The sequence below is a fragment of the Mollisia scopiformis genome, assembly GCF_001500285.1.
Source record: "Mollisia scopiformis unplaced genomic scaffold LY89scaffold_8, whole genome shotgun sequence".
Lineage (NCBI taxonomy): Eukaryota > Fungi > Ascomycota > Leotiomycetes > Helotiales > Mollisiaceae > Mollisia > Mollisia scopiformis.
Window position 1 is genome coordinate 1 of NW_017263588.1, and position 19,208 is coordinate 19,208.

Consider the following 19,208-nt stretch of genomic DNA (forward strand, 5'->3'; position numbering starts at 1 on the left):
AATTACATATCGTTAAAACTATGATTATAATTAAAGCTTGTATTATTATTCACACGAATGCAAAGCAAGCAAAGCCTAATATTGCTGTTCAGGTTCTCCAAGGAATAACGACGGTCACCCCTATACTCTGGCGCCGAATGCTTGTACCCATATGTACATGCAATACTGGCCTCCTGGGGGATCGGATCTGGAATCGTGTCTGCCAAGTCTATTGCCTTAGAAATAAATATGCGGAGCAAGTCCGCTGGCCACAAGTCCTTTCCCTCTAGCAACTTTAAATATGTATATGCATATTTACTTGTCCATTCACACCTGTGAACACACATCCCGCTCGAATTATTTATTCTTGCCATGAGTACTTCTGCTATTTTCAGCCTTGCAAAGCTCCTTTGTTCTTCTAGCAGACCTTCGAATTGGCTGGTCAGTTACAGGCCCAAAACAATTATCGACCTACTTACAGAATACTCTCTAAGTTATAGCAGATTCAATTTCTTTAGATGAAAGAGCAAGGTAAGGACCATGGTGGTTAAGGATCAATGCTTTCGTAATCTCCTTAAAGGCTTGAGCGTTACGGAATAGATATGCCGCGGCTGTCAGAAGCATTAGATCGCCAGCTTCGTTTTGACCAGGCCGAAGCCAATCTCTGCTCGCAAATTTCAGGGCATCAACACAGTCATACTTGTCCGCTGTAACGGCAAGCCCCAGAACGTCGCCTGCAGCAAGGGTCTGAGGAACTGCATCGTTCTGGTGGTGAAGAACGGTACAAATAAGCTTGAGCGCCCCGGAATCGTCTTCAGGCAGTGGCAGCTCGACTGGCTCGTTCCGATCAAGCAATTCATGGCCTTCTTTCCAGGCTGGCCCGAACATAGCGGAGAAGGGTTTCGAGGCTGTCTTCAGAAACAAAGAATGAACACGAAGCTTCACCTTATCCAGCCCAATAATCAGAATAACATCGCCATCTGGAGCGATATCCGTAACATTGCGCTCCTTGTTGTCTCTTGGGTCTTCCATTTTGATTCTTGTCGCGACTCGGTCAATTTAGTGCCGGGATCAATTCGTAGTGAAAAGTATTTCGATAATAAATATCTATATTAATAAGCAAAACATCTTAATTTCTTAATTTCTTAATTTCTTAATCGTATTTCGGAAAATAATATAAACTAAACGTAAAGAATTCCAAGCTCAATCAAAAGCATATTTGCCAAATCATTCCCATAAAAGATCAAAGGTGCCTGAATGTTCGAGATGCAAATTGTGTATTTCAATCAACACCTCTCTCTCTTTCATCTTTCCGACTAGGTACAAATTGTATTATTCGTGATGAAAGTGTCAATCGGGTTCCCAACACAACCAACACACTGACAAATCTGTATCGAATTAACATGCATATCCATAATCACCTTACATGCTACTGAGTTTACCTTCGTGACTGGCGCGAGCGAGCTGTACCCTCCCTGAAAGCATTCCAAGAATGCAGTTTTGTTTCCACTATCGACAGCTGTTATTTGACAATGACTGTTGTCTAGAACGTCGACGCAGGCATCGGTCGAAGTATCGCACGAGCTATTGCTCGCAGCAGACGAGAAGCTGGCTAATGCGTCGAAAACGAGAAGGGCAGTGGTCATAAACCGCATGGCTGTACTTGTGCTTGATTGATAGCAAGTTGTATTTTGTAAGCAAGAGAGAGGAGGAAATGGAATATCAAACTATGGGAGAGCGTCAATTGTACCTTATATCCACTTATGATAAAGTTTACACGGCTATGTGCGGGAGAATTATAGACTGGGATGTAGTGAAATGGGCAAAAGTGTACACTCGGCAATGGGATCTCTGATTTACATCGGCAAATGGATTTGATAAGAAGTTCAGGCTAATGTGAACGTTCAGATTCCACATTGGAAAGGAAACGAGAGCAGACTTGCACTAGCCCTAACCACTCACAGTCATGTCTGGCTCTGATTGGTGTACCTATCTCCCCAATCAATCTGCAAAGCTGAAGTTCAAAGGATGGCCTATGGGACTTACAATTGGGAAATTATAGAATATTACAAGTGAGTATAATGGATGAATCATGTATCAAACACTTATGCAGTCCTGGCGCACACTACGATGTCCCCGACTTGTGTTTTCATCGCGGCCAAAGCCGAACATACTCAGAGCTCAGATTTGTTAGTAGCTTCTGGCTGTGGAGTGGCGATGTAGTCTTCAATATCATGAAGGCGGGTTGACTGATCCACCACGTGAAAGAGAACGTCCATTTCTTCCAGCGATAAGCTCTTCGTCTCCGGCAAGAACAGAGTGAAAAGAAATCCAACAGCATTCATTGTCCCGAAAACCTGTCAAGAGTAGCTTGTTTGGTGAAAGTGGACGATTGATAGCTTGACATACGATCCAAGTCTTCCATCCAATATGTAATATCATCGCTGGCGTCCATTTCGAGACCACGAAATTAAAGAACCACACGACCATGGTTGCCACTGCCATCGAATAATCACGAATTCGAGTTGGGAAGATCCTGTACGGAGTCAATTCTGCGCCGCATCCTGAAGCTCCGAGATACTCACTCTCCCATGTACACCCAGATCAGAGGACCCCATGACATTGAATAGGCGATGATATACAGATAAACTGTAGCCATCTGGCGACACGATCAGCGACTGTACTGTGCAGCTCAATGATCGTTTTTTCAACAACGTACCTTCGCTCTTCCACTTGGAGAGTTATTAATTGATTGCCCGGTAATTGGAGGGTGGGTCTTCAAGACTGCGCCCAGTGAGAATAGCATTGCCATCATACAGAAGCTCCCCACAGAGAGTATGCTTCTCCTGCCAAAGTTCTGCACACCCAAGACAAGGAAGGCAATCGTGACAACCACTTTGATGACTGTGAAAATCCCACTGGCGAAAAGTGCTGGGTTCTGGCCCCTGAACCCAATCCGCTTGAAAATGGTTGGGGCATAATACAGGATGGCGTTTTGCCCTTTCAGATTAGTATTTTCTTTCAATCTCGCCAGAGGAATGAAAACCTACCACACCAAATATTGAAGAACGCAATGCCACAGCCCCAGAGTATTCTGAAAAAATTCGCTCGTTGGAGCATTTCTTTGACAGATCTTCCTGCCGTGGTGCGGAGTTCTTCATCCAACTGTGCATACATCTCAGCAAGCTCGCACTTCAACTCGGATTCGTCAGAGGAAATACCCCTTAGATAAGCGAGCGTAGCGCCAGCCTCATCCCCTGCAGTCAGTTATTATTATAGAGTGTTGAAAATCTGGAAGGAAGCTCTGGGAGCTATTTGCATTTTGGCAGCTGCGATATGATGATCCTCGCTTGCCGAATGTCTCAATCTTTGAGACAGCTCGTAGCTCCGACGCTCCCGTAACGTAGTAATGGAATAAACGTACACCTGCCTTGTTTGGCGAGCCATCTAGGAGATTCAACAATGGCGAAGGACCCTCCAAGTACAATTTCTGCAAGAGTGATCTGGATGCTCAAGGGTATCCGCCATTGCTTACTTGTCGGCTCTAAGTGCACTGAGCAACCATAGGTTGTCCAATAAGCCAACAGCCCGCCGCTAACAAGAAACATCTCGAAAAGCGACATCAGAAGTCCACGAAGTTCTTTCGGCGAAGTTTCCGCCACGTAAAGTGGAACGAGATTACTGACCATGCCCACCCCAAACCCAGATATCACCCGGCCACCATATATCATGGACAGTCTTAGCGGCTGGGCAGCAGTTTGTAGAATCCCTCCCAGAAGGAGAAAACAGGCCGCAACACTTATCACGATCTTGCGCCCGAAGTATCGAGATGAAATAGCAGGGGCTAAAGCTCCAAAGAAGGCCCCGGCATTCAAGAGAGCGACAATGTTCGAGGAAATGTCAGCTGCTTTTGCAGCATCGGTAGAGAATTTGAATTCTGATGAGAAGCTAAGCAGTGGTTAGAATGTTCATTCCTCGAATCCTGACTGAGAGCTCGACGAATAATCCACCTTTTGAGGGCAACAACAGATCCGGCAACACCTGTATCGTAGCCAAATAGCAAAGATGCCGTGCTCGCAACCGCAGCCACGAAAAGAGCGGCTTTGTGTTTGGACAACAGCCTCAAGAGCGCCAACATACTGCAATAATAGTTTCCTTGCAAATTTCCTACAGTAGCATCGTGAATAAGATAATATTAGTGAGTGCGTACCGAGATTTCGACTGCGCACCTCGATGTATTTATTCGTAACAGGAATGTGCTCATTTGAGAAACACTTAGGTGCTGTTGCTCTGCACGACTCCGTACGACTGCATGACCAGGGCAATGGCATATTGCTGCATTAAGGATCAGAGAATACCATTTGTCAAAACTTGACATGCGCCAATAATTTCTAGCTCTCTGCCCCGCATGGCGAGTACAGATTTTGTGATCGTGCCATGCGTGCTTTATCGTTTTGCAGACCGAAAAGGTAATGCCGAGATACGGCACCGAATGCAGCACTGCCGTCGACATCATTTAGATACGTAATCACAAGACCGCCATGACTTCGAGTTCGATAAAGTTAAGAATGAAGTCTTGAATCAAGACTTGGCACATAACAGAAAAGGACCTCGGGATTCCAAGCATTGTATTAACGAAAATGAGCATGGTTTTAGCACCACGAGATGATCTCGGATTATAACCATGGCACTCGCCAAATTTCTCGCATTCGGTCTCGTTCAGATATGTTGAGACATGGTAGATATGTGACATGGTCTTTGAATTTTATTGAATATGTTTGGACACCGTTCTAATGCTTAAATGCTCGAGTCTAAAATGCTTCATCCGATCGCAGCTCTTGCTTTCGGATGCTAACAAAGGAAACGCTAAATAGATATGCAAATATTGTAAACAAGAATATCAACAAGTCTCTATTGCGACAGTTCTGGCCCCGTTCCAGCTGTCACTGTTGATCAAGAAGGACCACTCTTCCTGGGTCACAGGTGTGAGGTCCTCAAACCCATTTGGAGTAGCAGGTCCACGCAGATGGGGTCCTCGGTCCTCCCTCCAGCGGCTGACCACACTCTCCTCCTGGCTTGCGCTTCCCAAACTGCTGGTACCTTCAGAACTCTGGTCCTCATATGCCACATAAGTGTTCATGAGCTTGAGGTCCCGAGTGGCAAAAAATGTGTTCAGAGGAGGAGGTGTTCGTCTTTCCTCATTCTGAACTTCAATGCCTCCAAATCGCTGACTGCCTCCGTAGGCGAATTTGTAGCCTTCATTGACATCTACCAGCGCGGACAGGCTGATGCCTAACCAGTCGTATGCTCGCATGAGATATCCTTTCGTGACCCTTCGTCCGCCTTGGGCAAGAACAAGGCGACGGAGCTCATCCACAGCACAAGTCAAGTCGGATGGGGCTAATGAGCGAGAGTAGGTGTGTAATTGGCTTTTGAAAGTGTAGACGTGATCGAGAGAGAGTAGAGTCAGACCCTCGGAGGAGAAGATGACTTCGTTCTGAATTAGAGAGCGACGAATGAGGTCATTTGTCGAGGAGGCTTGGAGCGTTGGGAGCGGTTGGGAGGAAAGCCAGCCGGACCTGATTGGATGTTAGTATGCGAGGCTGACAATCTAAGATCAAGTAGCTATTTACCCAATAGAGAATTTCTTCTCTGCTTTGGCAACGGTGTGCTGCAAGATTCTCTCGGCCTTTTCGGTCAAAGTACTCGCGTGCATGAGACTGACACCAAATGGGTTTGGTGACGTTGGTAGACTGGGTCGAATCGTTCGGGATACCGAAGCTGTAGAAGAGGTGGAGCTGGAACTTGATACTGAGCTGAGGGAGCTCTTGCTCGCGGATCTCTTGAAGGTTGCTGGTGATTGTGGACATTGTGCGAATGGAGAGCCGGGAATTTGTACATCTTTGCGAACCACGATGAGGGAGAGGTGTAGTCGCTTTCGTGCCAATCTGCTAGAAACGTATTCTAGAGCGTTGGTAAATTGAGGTGGAAGCTGCATGGCGTCGAGGAGTGATTGGCCTGCTTCAATTGGCGGCGAGATACAGGATTTGGTGATAGGCATGTTGAAGACTGAGATATGTGTGCAATGTTTGTAATGCAGAGAAAGTCGTGCAGACCTACATGTAATATACGAAGCTGGACGAAAGCGTCCTGTGGCTGATTCCTAGAATAAATTTAAGGAAAGCGGTAAGATCCTTACCTTTCTCAGTCTCCGTCCCTGGATTCTGGTTCTGGAGCTGTCCAAAATAGCAGCTTTCGTACTGTACCCCACAAGAACGGCATGGAGACGTGGAGGTACGAGGTACAGGAGGTGTCCAGTGAAAAAAACTCAGCGCGTGAGACTCGAAACTCGAAACATGATGCTATTTTGGCGTTGAAACAAGTTAGTGAGTGATTGGATGCATGTTGGGTTGGGGCCGGGAAACAGACCTGGTGGCGCTTCTCGCTTTGAGTGGGTGAAGAGGTGGGGTGAGGTGAGGTGAGGTGAGGTATGAATAATTACGCACCTGCGTCTGAATAGAAACACGACCGCTCACTACATTTGGGAGACATCTAGGAGACATCTAGGAGCCCATCTATCAATGGCCGGAGTGAGAGGGACTACCGACATCTATTTTTGTTGTTGATGACGCTCACTACCCGACTCGACTCGAATATCCCTTCTCATCTGCAAGGGAGCCAAATAAACTTCCCACTCAGGCACGCGCACACATACTGTACATCTATCTGCACCCACGAGACGTTCGTGCTGTCTCCCAAGATAGCATCACCAACTCCTCAATGTCGCTTGATCCCGCACCATATCAGGCACAAAGCTCCCCTAATAAACGCAAAAGGCTAATCTCGGACTTCTTTGCATCAAAACGACAGTCTCCTGGCACACTGAAAGCAACTTCGGAGCCCCTCCCACTCGTAACGCCCGCCGTACCCGGGCTTACCGTCCTTCGGGAATTCGTTTCGAAAGATGAAGAGGAGCAACTCCTTGACTTTCTTAATGATCCCGCAAAATGTACCTGGAGAACTGATCTCAAGCGCCGATGTATGCATTTCGGCGGGACGTTCTGTTTGCTACCAAAGAAGAAAGCGGCCCCCTCGAGTGATCACGCCGCCTCCCCAGGGGAGCATGAAACGAGAAGCAACAAGCCACAGGTTTTGCAAGCTCCTCCCATGCCGTTCGAGTTATCTTGGTTGCTTGACCGATTTGTTGCCAAGGGAGTCTTTGGCGCTGATCAGATCCCCCAATATTGTATCGTAAATGAGTATTTGGACGACCAGGGGATCTCGGCGCATGTGGAGAACTTCTCGTTTGGAGAACCTGTGGTAGGCTTGTCGTTATTGAGTCCTGTTTACTTGCGTTTCCATGAGCTAAAGAAGGAAGATGGGGGAAGTGTCAGGAGTGGCAAAGCTGCCAGGGCAGAGAAGACAGGACGAGTTAAAGATGTGCATCTGGAGGGGAGGAGCTTGTGTGTGATGAGGGGTGAAAGTAGATGGAAATGGCAGCATGAAATCCTTCGGACGAAGAAAGGACGAGATTTAGGTTGGAAGAGGGTCAGTTTGACTTTCCGATGGAAGAAAGGTGGGTGAATGTGTGGCACATCACAGTTCATTCGCGTATGGTAGTAGGAGAGATACTCTTTGTGGGTTGAGAATGAGGAACTACTCCATATAAAGCTTCCAAGTATTACTTGTTGAGGTCTGGAGAAAAGCAGTTGGGCCTACTCGAGATCGTCAAGCTGTATCCATAGCATGGGGGATTCTCCCGAAGAAGATGGATCTCTTATGAGATGGACGATCATTCAAGTTCGGTATTCTAATCACGGGCCAATCAATTGTAAGAAGCCGCGACGAACATTCAAAGTCGATACAATATGGCATATGCAGAACATTATGTTGACTCTTCCTCTGTGTCGGAGGTTGGATAGCGAAGTCGGATATTCGAGCTCTCCTGGATTCCTACCTCGGGGCCAAGGGAATAATTAGAGACCTGAAGGCAACGATGAATTGCGTAAGATCATTCGTATGCAAACTCCAACCATTTGTCGTCTCGTATGTTGGCCTTTTACATTTGGCTATCTTCGACGATGCACCTTTCTCAATGCGCGATTTCTGGCGCCGGATCCGAGTCGACCTCGGTTCGGAGGGGCGTAAAAGAGAAAACCCAACAGACATGACAAGGTCTCGGTGCAAGTGGAAGTGCGGTGCGATGAATCTCGGACTTCTGTGTTGGTCATTCCAATGCCGTCGGACACTGGAAGTTCCAACATTGCAGCATGTTGGTTCTAATCTCATTTGTTGCCACATACGATTGGTCGCCTTACAGTGGTAAATGTTGTGTTGGGAGGCACAAAACGCAGGGTAGCTGCAGCCATGCCATGGACACTCCGAGGGCCTCACTTTGGTACCATGAAACTCCGTTCCACTTAATTATTCACCAACAACTACTTATAGTCCTTCCAAATCCTTTGCATTCCGACATTCACTCAATCAAAAACATCCGTTAATCTACGAAATACAAGCAAACCATTTAATTTCGAGCACTTAACCCCGAAGAATTCCATCTCCACTTTTCTTCCTCCTCAGTAATACAAACACCAACCACCAACCCCCAAAACAAAACCATGTCTACAACCCCAAAAATCGCAATCATTGGCGCTGGACCGGCGGGTCTAACTCTCGGTGCCATCCTCCAAAAGCACAACATCTCTTTTACCATCTACGACTCAGATTCATCGCCTAACGAGCGCAACCAAGGGGGAACTCTTGACCTCCACCCCAGAGGTGGTCAAGCTGCACTCGTCGAAGCCGGTCTCTGGAAAGAATTCACCAAATACGCCCGACCAGAATCAGACGTTCTGAAGATTGTGAAGAATGACGGTGAAGTTCTCTGGGACGGCAACACGACCGACAAGCGTGAAGTTCCCGAAGAAGAGAAGTTCGCCAATCGTCCTGAAATTGACCGTTCCGCCTTGAAGGAGATCTTACTTGGTGCCGTCAAGCCAGAGTCTATTCGTTGGGGCAAGCATTTGAAGGAAGCTATTGCTGGCCAAAGTGGAAAGTACGATTTGCACTTTGCGGATGGCTCGATTGATAAGGACTTTGACCTTCTCGTCGGCGCTGATGGAGCTTGGTCAAAGATCCGAAAGCTACTCTCTGACACTTTGCCTACATACTCCGGTATCAGCTTGATCGAGTGCTGGACCTACGACGTTGTCAAGGAGAACCCCTGGATGGCCGAGTATGCTGGTGCTGGTAGCTGTTATTCATTTGGCGAAGGCCGTACCATTCAGATCCAACGCATTGGTGATGGCAGCGTGAGAACATATGCCTGTCTCCGAAAACCTGAGTCATTCCTAAAGGACTGCGGTATCGACTGGACCAACCCCGGCCCTGCTAAGGAGCAATACGTCAAGGAGTATTTCGATGATTGCGGTGCAGACTTGAAGAGAATGATCCTAGAGAGCAAAGACAAGTTGGTTCCACGCACTCTCTATCAGCTACCAGTGGGATTTTCGTGGGAGTCGAGACCTGGCGTTACTCTCATCGGAGATGCGGCTCACCTCATGACCCCATTCGGCGGAGTTGGTGTCAATGCAGCCATGATGGACTCTCTGTCATTGGCACAAGAAGTTGTCAAATTCGTTGAGAGAGGTGAAGGAAAGAGTCTGGCAGAAGTTGTCAAGCAATATGAGGTCGACATGTTTCCTCGGGGTGAAATGTTCGCTAAGAAGACCATGGACAACATGCAGAAACATTTTAGTGCGGGTGGAAGTGAGCATCTGGCAGGCCGCCTGATTGCTCACTATCGCAAACCGGCCTCCACTTCTTGAAAGCATTCTTGCACCAGCGTTCCGAACTCATGGATTTATGCTGGAGTAGATCGGTGCATTTTGGCGTCATTGCTTGTCTTCTTGAGGGAGTTGGGCGGTCTTCGTTGCTTTGGAAATAATATTCGGAGGGTAATTGAGAAAAGCGAGGAGTTTATTTGTTTATTTGTTTCGCAAGACTTTACCTTAAGACCCAATCACAAAATTCACATCAACCACACCTGTTCCTTGATACGTGAGTACGTTCCTAGGTGTGCTTAAAGTCATGGGCCTCTGAGTAGAGGCTACAGTAGACTACCCCCATGATCAATTGGAGTGTGGAATGTTAAGTGAAGCTTGATCGAGCAATAAGGCTGATCACATGGATTTCGAGGTATGTTCAACGATACGACAAGAGGTCTGAAATGAACTTTAATTTCCACTCTCGATCTCACAACATACAGAAGACTACAATTAATTATGACGGCGCAAGAGCCCACTGATATTGACCTCATACTTCTTCCTCGTCAATCTACCACAAGAAGCACGAGGGAGATAAGGCCATCTAATTCAGCACCACCCGCAATTCCCTGTCAATCCACTCTCGATGCGCTCAATCGTATGCCAACCAAAGTACTGTGTCCCGTACCATTCTCAAATCGAATCAAAGCAGGAGCAGGAAATGAAAGTCAAAGAAGAATGCCGTGCAAGCCTGAAGCATTCAGCACTTCCATAAGAAACGATTTGTACGCCTCATTTGCGCCAGTTTCCGTGCATCCAGCAGTTTATCAGTTATTTTCCCAACCATGGGTCCCATTCGCTACCGACGCCTAACAGCAAAGCAAAGCAAAGCAATCATAAAGTCGTTCGCACGTGAGGGTTCACAGCGGATCTTGACTACAAAGGTCTCCGAGTCTATCCATTGGCGGCTCCGAAGAATCATCGTAGGCATCGTCTGAGCCATCCCAATCTGTGCGAGTTAGTCGCCACTCATCGTTTCGTGTATCATTTATCCTTACCAGACATATCATCTTCGACCTCTTCAACAGCACACTTTTTTAATGTAGGAAGAACAGCTAAGCAATCAGTCAGCTCAGGGCGCTGCAAGGCCTTCAAGGATAACACACCTGATGACTGCTCAAAGAAACGATGAGTGTAGACATCATCTCGATCTTCGGGATCAAAGAACTCCTTGATCTTCTCCACCACGTTAAATATCGGATCGAGCATTGTCCGCACAGCAGTTTGACGCTGGCGAATGAAACGCTCGTGCATATAGTCAAGACAAGCGAGACCCAGTTTCTTGGCTGTCAATACGACCAAAGCGGTCTGTGCCTGGTCCTCATCTGGTCCCCCAAAGTCAATTTCGGGACCATGAGTGAGAACAAGCACCTCTAATAGCTCCTCTGTCGCCTCTCGTACCGATTGATCAGGATCAGTCAATAATGCCGGAGCCCAGATGTGTAGTTGATCAAGAGAAAGCTTGTGTATCTCTTCTTGGCTAGAAATGAAGTTTTCACCTTCTATATCAAGAAGGTTCTTGAAGAACTGTAGAAATTCCTTGCCATCTCCATCAACATGAGCAGCGATCTTCGCTGCATGCATGTAGACCGTAGTGAAAGCTTTGGGATTCTTCGAATGTTCAGCATAGACCAACGCTGCCCTGAGGAACGAGCGGGTATGCATTCTTTGCTTGATGCCATATAGGATGGCTGCGAGAATATTCTGATCTAGAGCTTCCGGCCAGTCAAGAAGATCAATGAGGATTGTTTCCGTAGCAGCCTGGTTCTGCTCGATCATACACAGCTTCTCAACAAGGATATGAGCTTGATTTCTCGTCCAATGCTGCATGATAAGGTGGCGCTCTGTGACGGTAAAAGGAATTGGACAGTCGTGAACTGCAAAGTCAAGTCGTTCGTCATCATCAGCTACGGGATCTAGAGTGACATCGCAGGTCTGCATCAACGTCGAGATAAGACCAATCACACTGTCGTATGCTACAGGCCTGGAGGCCATGCGCTTGGTTATGGTGTTGAGCATCTTTTGGTACTGGACGCTAAGTGGAAGCAGCGGATCCGCACTGACGATCTCAAGAGACTTACGCAGAAAGCCAGCATCGAGCAAAAGAGTGGCTTCGCGTTTACCAATCTTGGCAATGCTCCAGATGAGTCCAAAGTATTCCGGCCAGGCGCGGACGTGAGTTTGAAAGACCTCGAATAACTTGCTCAATGCCTTGACCATCCTCTGAAGCAGCTGAGGGTCGCTGTCTTCGACATCATCAACGCTGTCTTCATCGTCGCCGAGCCCGTAAGCATATGCTGCCTCAAGCCTGACTTTGGTCAGGGCATAGAGGATAGAGGCTGCAATATCATTGCGGACGACCATATCAGGATTGCGAAGTAGCAATGCCTTGAGAGCCTCGGGACAATCAAAAAACCATTCCAAGTAATCGCGGCAACATTCTGCACAGTTGTGGCATATCTGGCGAATGGCCATCATGAAAGATGGAAAGTCTGGGATGTCCTTGGTGCGTGAAAAGACTTGGTCAAGATGGTTTGCGGCTGCATTGAGTGAATCCTTTTCCATGCGATGTAGTGCAGAACAACGTCCACCATTGATTTGTTTGACGTTAGAGAGCATCTTGATGACGAATGTAGCGTGCGAGGGGTCGAACAGACAGTATTTGCGCATCAAAATCTCGTTCTCCATAGCGATGTGATTCGCAAGCGGTGTCGGAACTTGGAGTCTGACGGGGCTAGTCATCTTAGTACGCTCTAAAGACTGGTACTGTGCGGTCAGGCTACTTGAACGTTGGTAGAACAGCATGTAAGCGCTCCAGGTCTTGTCGTATTGCAAGCCCGTGTCAAGAGGACCACGGTACTCAGGTCCTCCAAAGCAGGCACTTTCCATCAGATTAGGGTCCCATGGGCTGACATTGTCATCGTTGAACTCGATCCACGCGTCCTTGTCGCTAGTAGAAGGTCTTTCGCGAATAAAGGAGTAGTAATGTCCTGACTCAGCAGTTCCAGCATGAACGAGGATGCCAACTAGCTCGAATACATCTTCCAGGATTTCCTCAGGGCTGTCCGTCAAATACTCGACTTTGTAAGGTTTCATATCGATCGTCTTGGGGAATGAGAAGTGGTCGTTGATCTTGCTTCGTTGCAGAGTGCGCAGGTTAAAGTCGAATCTCTTCAAGTGAAAAATTAGACTGTCCGGAATATCTTTCAAGCAAGCTCTCTTCACCGCATCGACGTGGCGATCACACTGTGAGCACTTGTATTTGTTGTCGCCCTCCATGACTTCGCCATCGACATAAGCTTGTAAACTTTCTTGCAGGCAGCTTTTGCCTTTGATGTCGCATTGAATAGCCGAGAATGGCTCAAAGCGTTCCGAAATGTGGGGGCACTCTTTAGATTTGACCTGCTGCACAAGTTGGCCGCCGTAGAAAGATCTGAACTTTCGCTTCGCATCTGGAGACAGAATCTGGCCCTCCCAACGATCGAACAAAAGGTTATAGAATTCGTCAACATCCATCTGAATAGTGACATCAATCTGGGTTTCTTCGTAGGTTCGAATAGAGCTTGCTAGATTTGCGGGATCCACATAACGCTTGAAACTGTTCTGCATGTGGCCAAACAATTGTTGTGTTTCGAACAACAAGGTTTGCGATGTAAGACCATTGGAGACATGGGCCTGCAGCATAAACTCCCGGAACGGAATATTCATGAACAGTTGAGTGAAGAGCGAATTTAAGTAACAAGTGTTCGAAAGATTTCTAAGGCCAACATATCCAGTGTGGGATCTGATGGATTTGGCTCTCTCGAATTGAAAGCTCATATCGTAGATGTACGGCCCTGCCAAAGGATTAGCACTAGACATGAGTGATGTATTGTGAGACCTACCATCGTCGCCAGGCGCATACGGCACCAGTCCAGACATAGAGGCCACCACTTCCTGATAGTGTCGCTCGTCATCTTTGACCAAGAAGTATATCGTCTCCGCCAAGATTTGTCGAGTCGCCGGGTTGAGCAAGGGAATACGAGGTACGACCACATCGCTGCTAAGTTGTGACACAGAGAACTCCGGGAAGAGATGTCTCCTGAACAATTCCGTTCCGATCGACCTAGAGGTATTAGTTTCAGATAGATATGTGAAGGAGCAACACTTACCCGCACGCCAGTACTTGCCGCGAGGATTTTGCACGCTGCGCAGCTGATAAGAGAAGATTTGCGAGGCCATGCGCAACCATATCAACGCTCTCAAGATGACCAACAGTCTGCGAAGGGATTAGTATGTTATAGCTAGATGCTGAGCTTTACATACCTCTGCGCATGAGTAAGCAAGCAGCAAAGTGCCCCACTCCTTCACTAGTTTATTCAGATTAAAGAAGCCAGCAGTAGTGTCTGCGTTTGCCAACTTATTGAACAAAGTAAGTGCTAAAGTGAATGTCTCCTCGCAACGCTCCGGATATTGTGTTGCTACTGGGATTAATGCAGCAATCTTAGGCCAGAACGTCATAGCGAAGTGGTTTGTCGTGAGCTGGGAAGAGCTAGTGTATCAGAGTTAGATTTATCCGGTTGTTATAAGAACGATGGTCTTACCTGGGGCTTGAGCTACATTTCTGTGTGACATGCTTCACAACACTCTTTCGAATTGCTGAGCGATCATCGTCGAGAAGAAGATCTCGTACGAGAGTCTTATTGCTCAAATGAGCACCGAACGACTGCCAAAGGTCGGAACAATGAGAGACAGCGTCCAGGATGGCCTCAAATGATCTCCATGTCAAGTGTACAGAATTCTGGGAAGTAGCGCTTGCCATTGCACCATACAGTAACTGTAAGAGACGCTCGAGTAAAGTCTCGTCGAGGAGGCTATTTAGGGACTTTGGAAGTGGCGATTCTATACCGCAATTAGCCCCGAAAACGAAAACAGGGAAGAACGGTTCACCTTTAAGTAATTGTATGAAGCAGTCTAGCAGGTGCAAAGCAAGACAATCCTTGAGACTGTCACCGCCACATTGATCCAGAACTTTGGGGTCCGATATTGCTGAGACTAGAAGTTGGATGGCTCTCAACAGGGTTTCTTCCTGAAGTGTTCCCTAGATTGGTTAGACGCGAACATAAATCTAGTGAACGAGATGAATTTACCTGCTTTGACTGGGCAGTGATGTGGTCTCGTAGGCAGTGGATGGCGTATAGTGATTTGAAGGGTTGGCCAGAAGGGAATATCTCTGCGTACGAGACATCCGACTCAAAGTCCTTCACCATACGCGCATAGACAGGAAATTTGATCAAGAAATAATATATCTTAGTTGTGAAGTTAGTAGCTGGACAACAGACGATTCATGGTGTACTCGTACCTCTTGTGCCACTTTCTCATGCATTCCAAGATAGCTCCACAGATCGTCGAAATGCTTCGTAATTTCAGCTTCTAGTGAGCCTTTACTAGTTAGGTGTATATCTGAGGCTTCCCGACTGCGAACAAGAACTAGGCCATTAATGTTCAGTTCTTCTAGCGACTTGCAGACCTCTATCTCATCTGGGTTGATCTCTCTTCCTCCACAGTAGACTTTGTAGTTCTTGAATCCCGTGGCCTTCTGCAGAGTAGCGAAGAGCGAGGCTGCGGTGTTCAACTTACCAAGAGCAAGACTCTTGATCTCGGTTTGCTTGTCGCCATCGAATGATTGATACTTGAGCGTGAGGAGCTCGCCTTCCACAGCAGTTGTAGCTGCAGCAATCGGTGATCTTGATTTCGGACTCGCAAACTGCGGCTTAATCTGGTAGGCTCGTAGGAATTCTCGGAGCACGGCCAAGGAGCGGGCAAAGGTCTTTTCTTGCTCTTGGAATTGGTCTTCGGATGCTACAATGACCATTCCTTCATCAGATCCACTCGAAGCACCATCACTGAATGCCTTCAACTGAGAAGCTGCACCTTTGAGCTGCTTCAGGCACCGGTCAACCAGTGTTAGGTGAACATGGCGAGCGATTGGACGTGGAATAGATAGGATCAGAGCAGAGTCCACAAAGACTCCCACAAGGATCTTGATAGCTTCTGCATCAATGGTATTAGCAGGTGCCGTCAGGATCATGTGCCAAAGTTGCTCAAGTGCAGGTGACTCGAATTTGCTTCCTTCTTCAGCAAAGTCATGACGAGCTTCTTCCAACCAAGAACGCACTGCAACGTGAGCGAAATCCAATGCGCCTCTGGTAAAGCAATAAGACGGCAATCTAGGTAGATGATCTCGGAAGCAGGAAGCGAGGAAGCTGTTCTTGGAGGTGGATGATCTTTGGACTGCAGTATTCAAGATTTGCCAAGATATGTTTCTTTCTGCTGATGATTTCGACTGGCTTCCCACTAGTGCATTCCATAATCGTTCGCCAAGCTCAGGCGAGATCGAGTCTGGCTTTTCGATAATGATAGCAAGGAGCAACTCACGGCGTGCTGTGCTTGCTGGGCTGTTTGGGATGGGTTCACTGCCACATACAGAAATGACTGATTCCAATTCGTCGACCAACAGCTTAGTCAATCCGTGCTCAGAAGTCAAGACGTGCAGGTCAGTGCTCATACCGGGAGGGACACCTGGTGCTCGAAGAAGTGCGTTGATGACACAAATACTGCCAGCAGTGGAAGCAGTCTTGGTGGAGATATCTTGGATACAGCCCAAATAGATAGCGTTCCGAACGTCGGGACTTGGTCCGTTGCCTAGTAATTCCCGAAATTTGATAGTAGCAAAGTTTTGCAAATCAACATAACCATCAGAATATTCAAGAGTCGTGACGGATGCCTCCCGAATCAGTCGGACACACAACTCGTATGGTGGTGCGTCAATGTAAGCCACGCTTGCGTCGTGGGCTTTGACCACTAGCTGGAGGAACAAGTTGCTGCAATATTCCCGCATTGCCCCGCTGAACGAGGACAATGGAACATCGCTAATCTTCTTGCAGAGATAGAGCAACGATCGATAGTCATAGAGATTGTGACACCGATTGACCATTCGCAGTATAGCTTCTACGACCCTGGGATCCTGGCTGTTCATGACTGTCTGCCATATCATATCTGTTTGCTTGGCCTTGTACGTCTTCGTCACAATCAGAAAGCCTAGGATGTTGTTGCTCTCGTTGATGATCTCGGGATGTGATCCAATACCTACAATATAATCGACGAGTTGGTTCTGAATGATGAACTCCGCAGGGTAGAGGAGATAGGGATTATGTGACACGTCGTTGTTCTTCTGCTTTGAGTAGAGAGCGAGCAAGTCAGCACACATTGTCGTGACACCTGTGACACGCAATTGCATCTGAGCCGAAGTGATCAACTTCTTCAGTATGCCAAATTTCCACTCCAACGAGAAAGCTTGTGGTGCTTGTTGTCTAGTAAGCATAGAGTGGTCGCGTCGTTGTTGTTCCACAAAATCGCGATAAGCTTTTGGATTGAGTTGCAAGTTTCTCTTTAAGATGTTGTGCAGGCAGTTCAAGTGGCCAAGAGCAGCATCTGGCGACAAGAAAGTGACATGTTTCTCGATGATGGTTTCTAGACCAGCGGACATGACTCTGAAGAACTCGTAGCCTTGAAAGACTTTCTGCTTGGCGCCATCGACTGTTTGCTGTTGCGAGACATCGGCCATGTCGATATATCGGCTTGCGTCACTAACAATCCTGCTCACGAGTCGGCAAGGATCGGTGAGGTTGTCAATGAACTTTGGGAACCTGGAGATAAGCCTCAGCTGGCCTTGGACGAGCTTCGTGAGTGCCGGAATGGTTCCTCCCTCCGTCTGGAAACTGTCGGACATCTGAGCAACATCCTCCTCCCAATTCCAATTATAATGGTTCTCCAGATTACGCCCAAGATGATTGACTTCATCCTCGCGGAGTAGGTAAGCGAGCGCACCAAGACTGTTTCGTGATAGATCAGGTTCTAGATCCTCATTGTCTTGTTGGGCGCGATATGATAGAGTTCTGACATCCATAGCCACGAATTTGCCCGCGAGTCTTGCCATCTGACATAACATATCAGTTAGAGCTCCCCGGCCGTCACGGTTTCGTCGAAGAAATTCGCCAAAGAAGCGGCTTAATGCATCTGAATCAGCTGGGTTCGCACGGATAACGGTGTTGTCATACCTTCTCCAAGTTAGTGCCCAAAAGACATCTGGAAGCTGTGCAAAGAATTCTTGGTTTTTGGAAAAGGTCTCGTAGAAACTATCCAAATGACGATATGAATGTAGTACATTCTCTAAGAAGTCACGCATCTTCACAAATGCCTCGTCAGTCTCTACTGCGTCTTTGCAAGTCAGCACCAATCATCTGTGGTAAGCGCAAAACATACCATATTGAAAATATCTTGACATCCTAGTCACCGCAGTGGACAGTGTCTCTGCTCCCTCCGCATAGTAAGGAAAGGTCGAAAGAGGATCTAAGAATACAACATCGTCGTCGATAATAGAGACGGGCGGATTTCGGTGCTCATACTCTGAAATATCGTCATCCCCTGTAACAAGCTCAATCTCTGGACTGCCCATGGCAGAAGGAGATGATGTGGGGGTTTCCATAGCTACTGTGGAGAGTGCATCGCTTTCCGACTCAATACTAGCTCTTGCTCCGTTGTCACTGGGCCCAGCAGGCATCTTGGATGGGGTTGCCGGTGAAGGGGGTGAGGAAGGTATGGGATCGAGAGGTCGATTGGTCCGCAGATTGATTGTGACTCGACTGGAGGTAGGTTCTGCAGGTGCTTGCTCGGACGAGGCACGCGTGGGAGTAGATGGCGCAGGAGAATCAGCTTCAGCCTTGGTGCTGGCAGGTTCCCCGCGTAAAGACGAGGCCGGTGGCATTTGCGACTCCTCCACTGTCACTCCAAGCGGAACCGTATCTACTGATCGACTCCGAGAGCCTCCGCGCGAGGTCCGCTGTCGCTTGCGAGAGGTTTGGTCGGTTGTGTCGTCGAAAGGGTTTGGGCGACCTGAGCAAGGCTCTGAGGAAATCGCGCGTTCTCGTGGTGCTTCATCCATTTGGCAGGAGCGAGCAGCAATGAATTACGAGAGTGATCGTGGGAGGTCGCGGGCAGCTCCGCCGCTCAAGAGCTGAGAAGCTTCTTAAGAAGGGTTGGATAGAGTGTGCGGTCCCATCGGTGGAGGTTGCGGTTATGTTACGCGAGAGGTCGAGAAGCTGCTGCGCGATGGAAGATGGGAAATGGGAAAGAGGTAATTCTGAGGTTCGGGCTTTTGGGAGATCGACTGGCGGATGTGCGCTGCTGCTGCGGAAAGAATGGGAATGGGTAGAAAGGAAGGTCCCGCGGGATCAAAGGCAGACTCATGCAATGAAATCAAAGGCAGCTGCAGAGAACCATCTGGGGACGAGTTGTCGATATCGATCTCATGAAGCTCCTAGAAATTTGGACAGTGTTGCTCTCTTATCGAGCGATGGAGGGGCT

The 19,208-nt window shown here is 47.8% G+C and overlaps 7 protein-coding genes across 7 annotated transcripts; 2 read left to right on the forward strand and 5 right to left on the reverse strand.

Annotated features, from left to right (window-relative positions):
• Nucleotides 1-50: 50 nt before the first annotated feature.
• LY89DRAFT_612447 (uncharacterized protein) lies at nt 51-1,032 on the reverse strand. Its single transcript, XM_018210620.1, has 2 exons — nt 459-1,032; nt 51-406 (listed from the first exon to the last, which is right to left on the reverse strand). Exon 1 carries the CDS (start codon nt 1,009-1,011, stop codon nt 469-471), a length of 543 nt encoding a protein of 180 aa, XP_018073385.1. The 5' UTR covers nt 1,012-1,032; the 3' UTR covers nt 51-406; nt 459-468.
• A 168-nt stretch (nt 1,033-1,200) lies between these two features.
• On the reverse strand, nt 1,201-1,799 carry LY89DRAFT_474739 (uncharacterized protein). The gene is made up of 3 exons (XM_018207798.1): nt 1,730-1,799; nt 1,422-1,663; nt 1,201-1,367 (listed from the first exon to the last, which is right to left on the reverse strand). Exons 2-3 carry the CDS (start codon nt 1,632-1,634, stop codon nt 1,296-1,298), a joined length of 285 nt encoding a protein of 94 aa, XP_018073386.1. The 5' UTR covers nt 1,635-1,663; nt 1,730-1,799; the 3' UTR covers nt 1,201-1,295.
• A 354-nt stretch (nt 1,800-2,153) lies between these two features.
• On the reverse strand, nt 2,154-4,201 carry LY89DRAFT_641853 (general substrate transporter; the record flags this gene model as incomplete). The annotated part of the gene is made up of 7 exons (XM_018211731.1): nt 3,990-4,201; nt 3,404-3,927; nt 3,030-3,236; nt 2,699-2,979; nt 2,565-2,638; nt 2,389-2,515; nt 2,154-2,336 (listed from the first exon to the last, which is right to left on the reverse strand). Exons 1-7 carry the CDS (start codon nt 4,115-4,117, stop codon nt 2,154-2,156), a joined length of 1,524 nt encoding a protein of 507 aa, XP_018073387.1. The 5' UTR covers nt 4,118-4,201.
• Nucleotides 4,202-4,725: 524 nt separating this feature from the next.
• Nucleotides 4,726-6,387, reverse strand: LY89DRAFT_612453 (uncharacterized protein). The gene is made up of 2 exons (XM_018210622.1): nt 5,613-6,387; nt 4,726-5,558 (listed from the first exon to the last, which is right to left on the reverse strand). The coding sequence occupies exons 1-2, from the start codon at nt 6,038-6,040 to the stop codon at nt 4,880-4,882; spliced, it is 1,107 nt and encodes a 368-aa protein (XP_018073388.1). The 5' UTR covers nt 6,041-6,387; the 3' UTR covers nt 4,726-4,879.
• A 144-nt stretch (nt 6,388-6,531) lies between these two features.
• LY89DRAFT_474803 (uncharacterized protein) lies at nt 6,532-7,747 on the forward strand. The gene has a single exon (XM_018207800.1). It carries the CDS (start codon nt 6,760-6,762, stop codon nt 7,561-7,563), a length of 804 nt encoding a protein of 267 aa, XP_018073389.1. The 5' UTR covers nt 6,532-6,759; the 3' UTR covers nt 7,564-7,747.
• Nucleotides 7,748-8,438: 691 nt separating this feature from the next.
• LY89DRAFT_474794 (FAD/NAD(P)-binding domain-containing protein) lies at nt 8,439-10,100 on the forward strand. The gene has a single exon (XM_018207799.1). The coding sequence runs from the start codon at nt 8,598-8,600 to the stop codon at nt 9,804-9,806; it is 1,209 nt and encodes a 402-aa protein (XP_018073390.1). The 5' UTR covers nt 8,439-8,597; the 3' UTR covers nt 9,807-10,100.
• Nucleotides 10,101-10,198: 98 nt separating this feature from the next.
• Nucleotides 10,199-19,141, reverse strand: LY89DRAFT_641862 (ubiquitin C-terminal hydrolase-like protein). The gene is made up of 12 exons (XM_018211732.1): nt 18,108-19,141; nt 17,903-18,062; nt 15,145-17,851; nt 14,933-15,091; nt 14,733-14,883; nt 14,387-14,684; nt 14,109-14,334; nt 13,955-14,061; nt 13,688-13,908; nt 10,910-13,639; nt 10,802-10,858; nt 10,199-10,752 (listed from the first exon to the last, which is right to left on the reverse strand). The coding sequence occupies exons 1-12, from the start codon at nt 18,784-18,786 to the stop codon at nt 10,664-10,666; spliced, it is 7,584 nt and encodes a 2,527-aa protein (XP_018073391.1). The 5' UTR covers nt 18,787-19,141; the 3' UTR covers nt 10,199-10,663.
• Between the last annotated feature and the right edge of the window lie 67 nt (nt 19,142-19,208).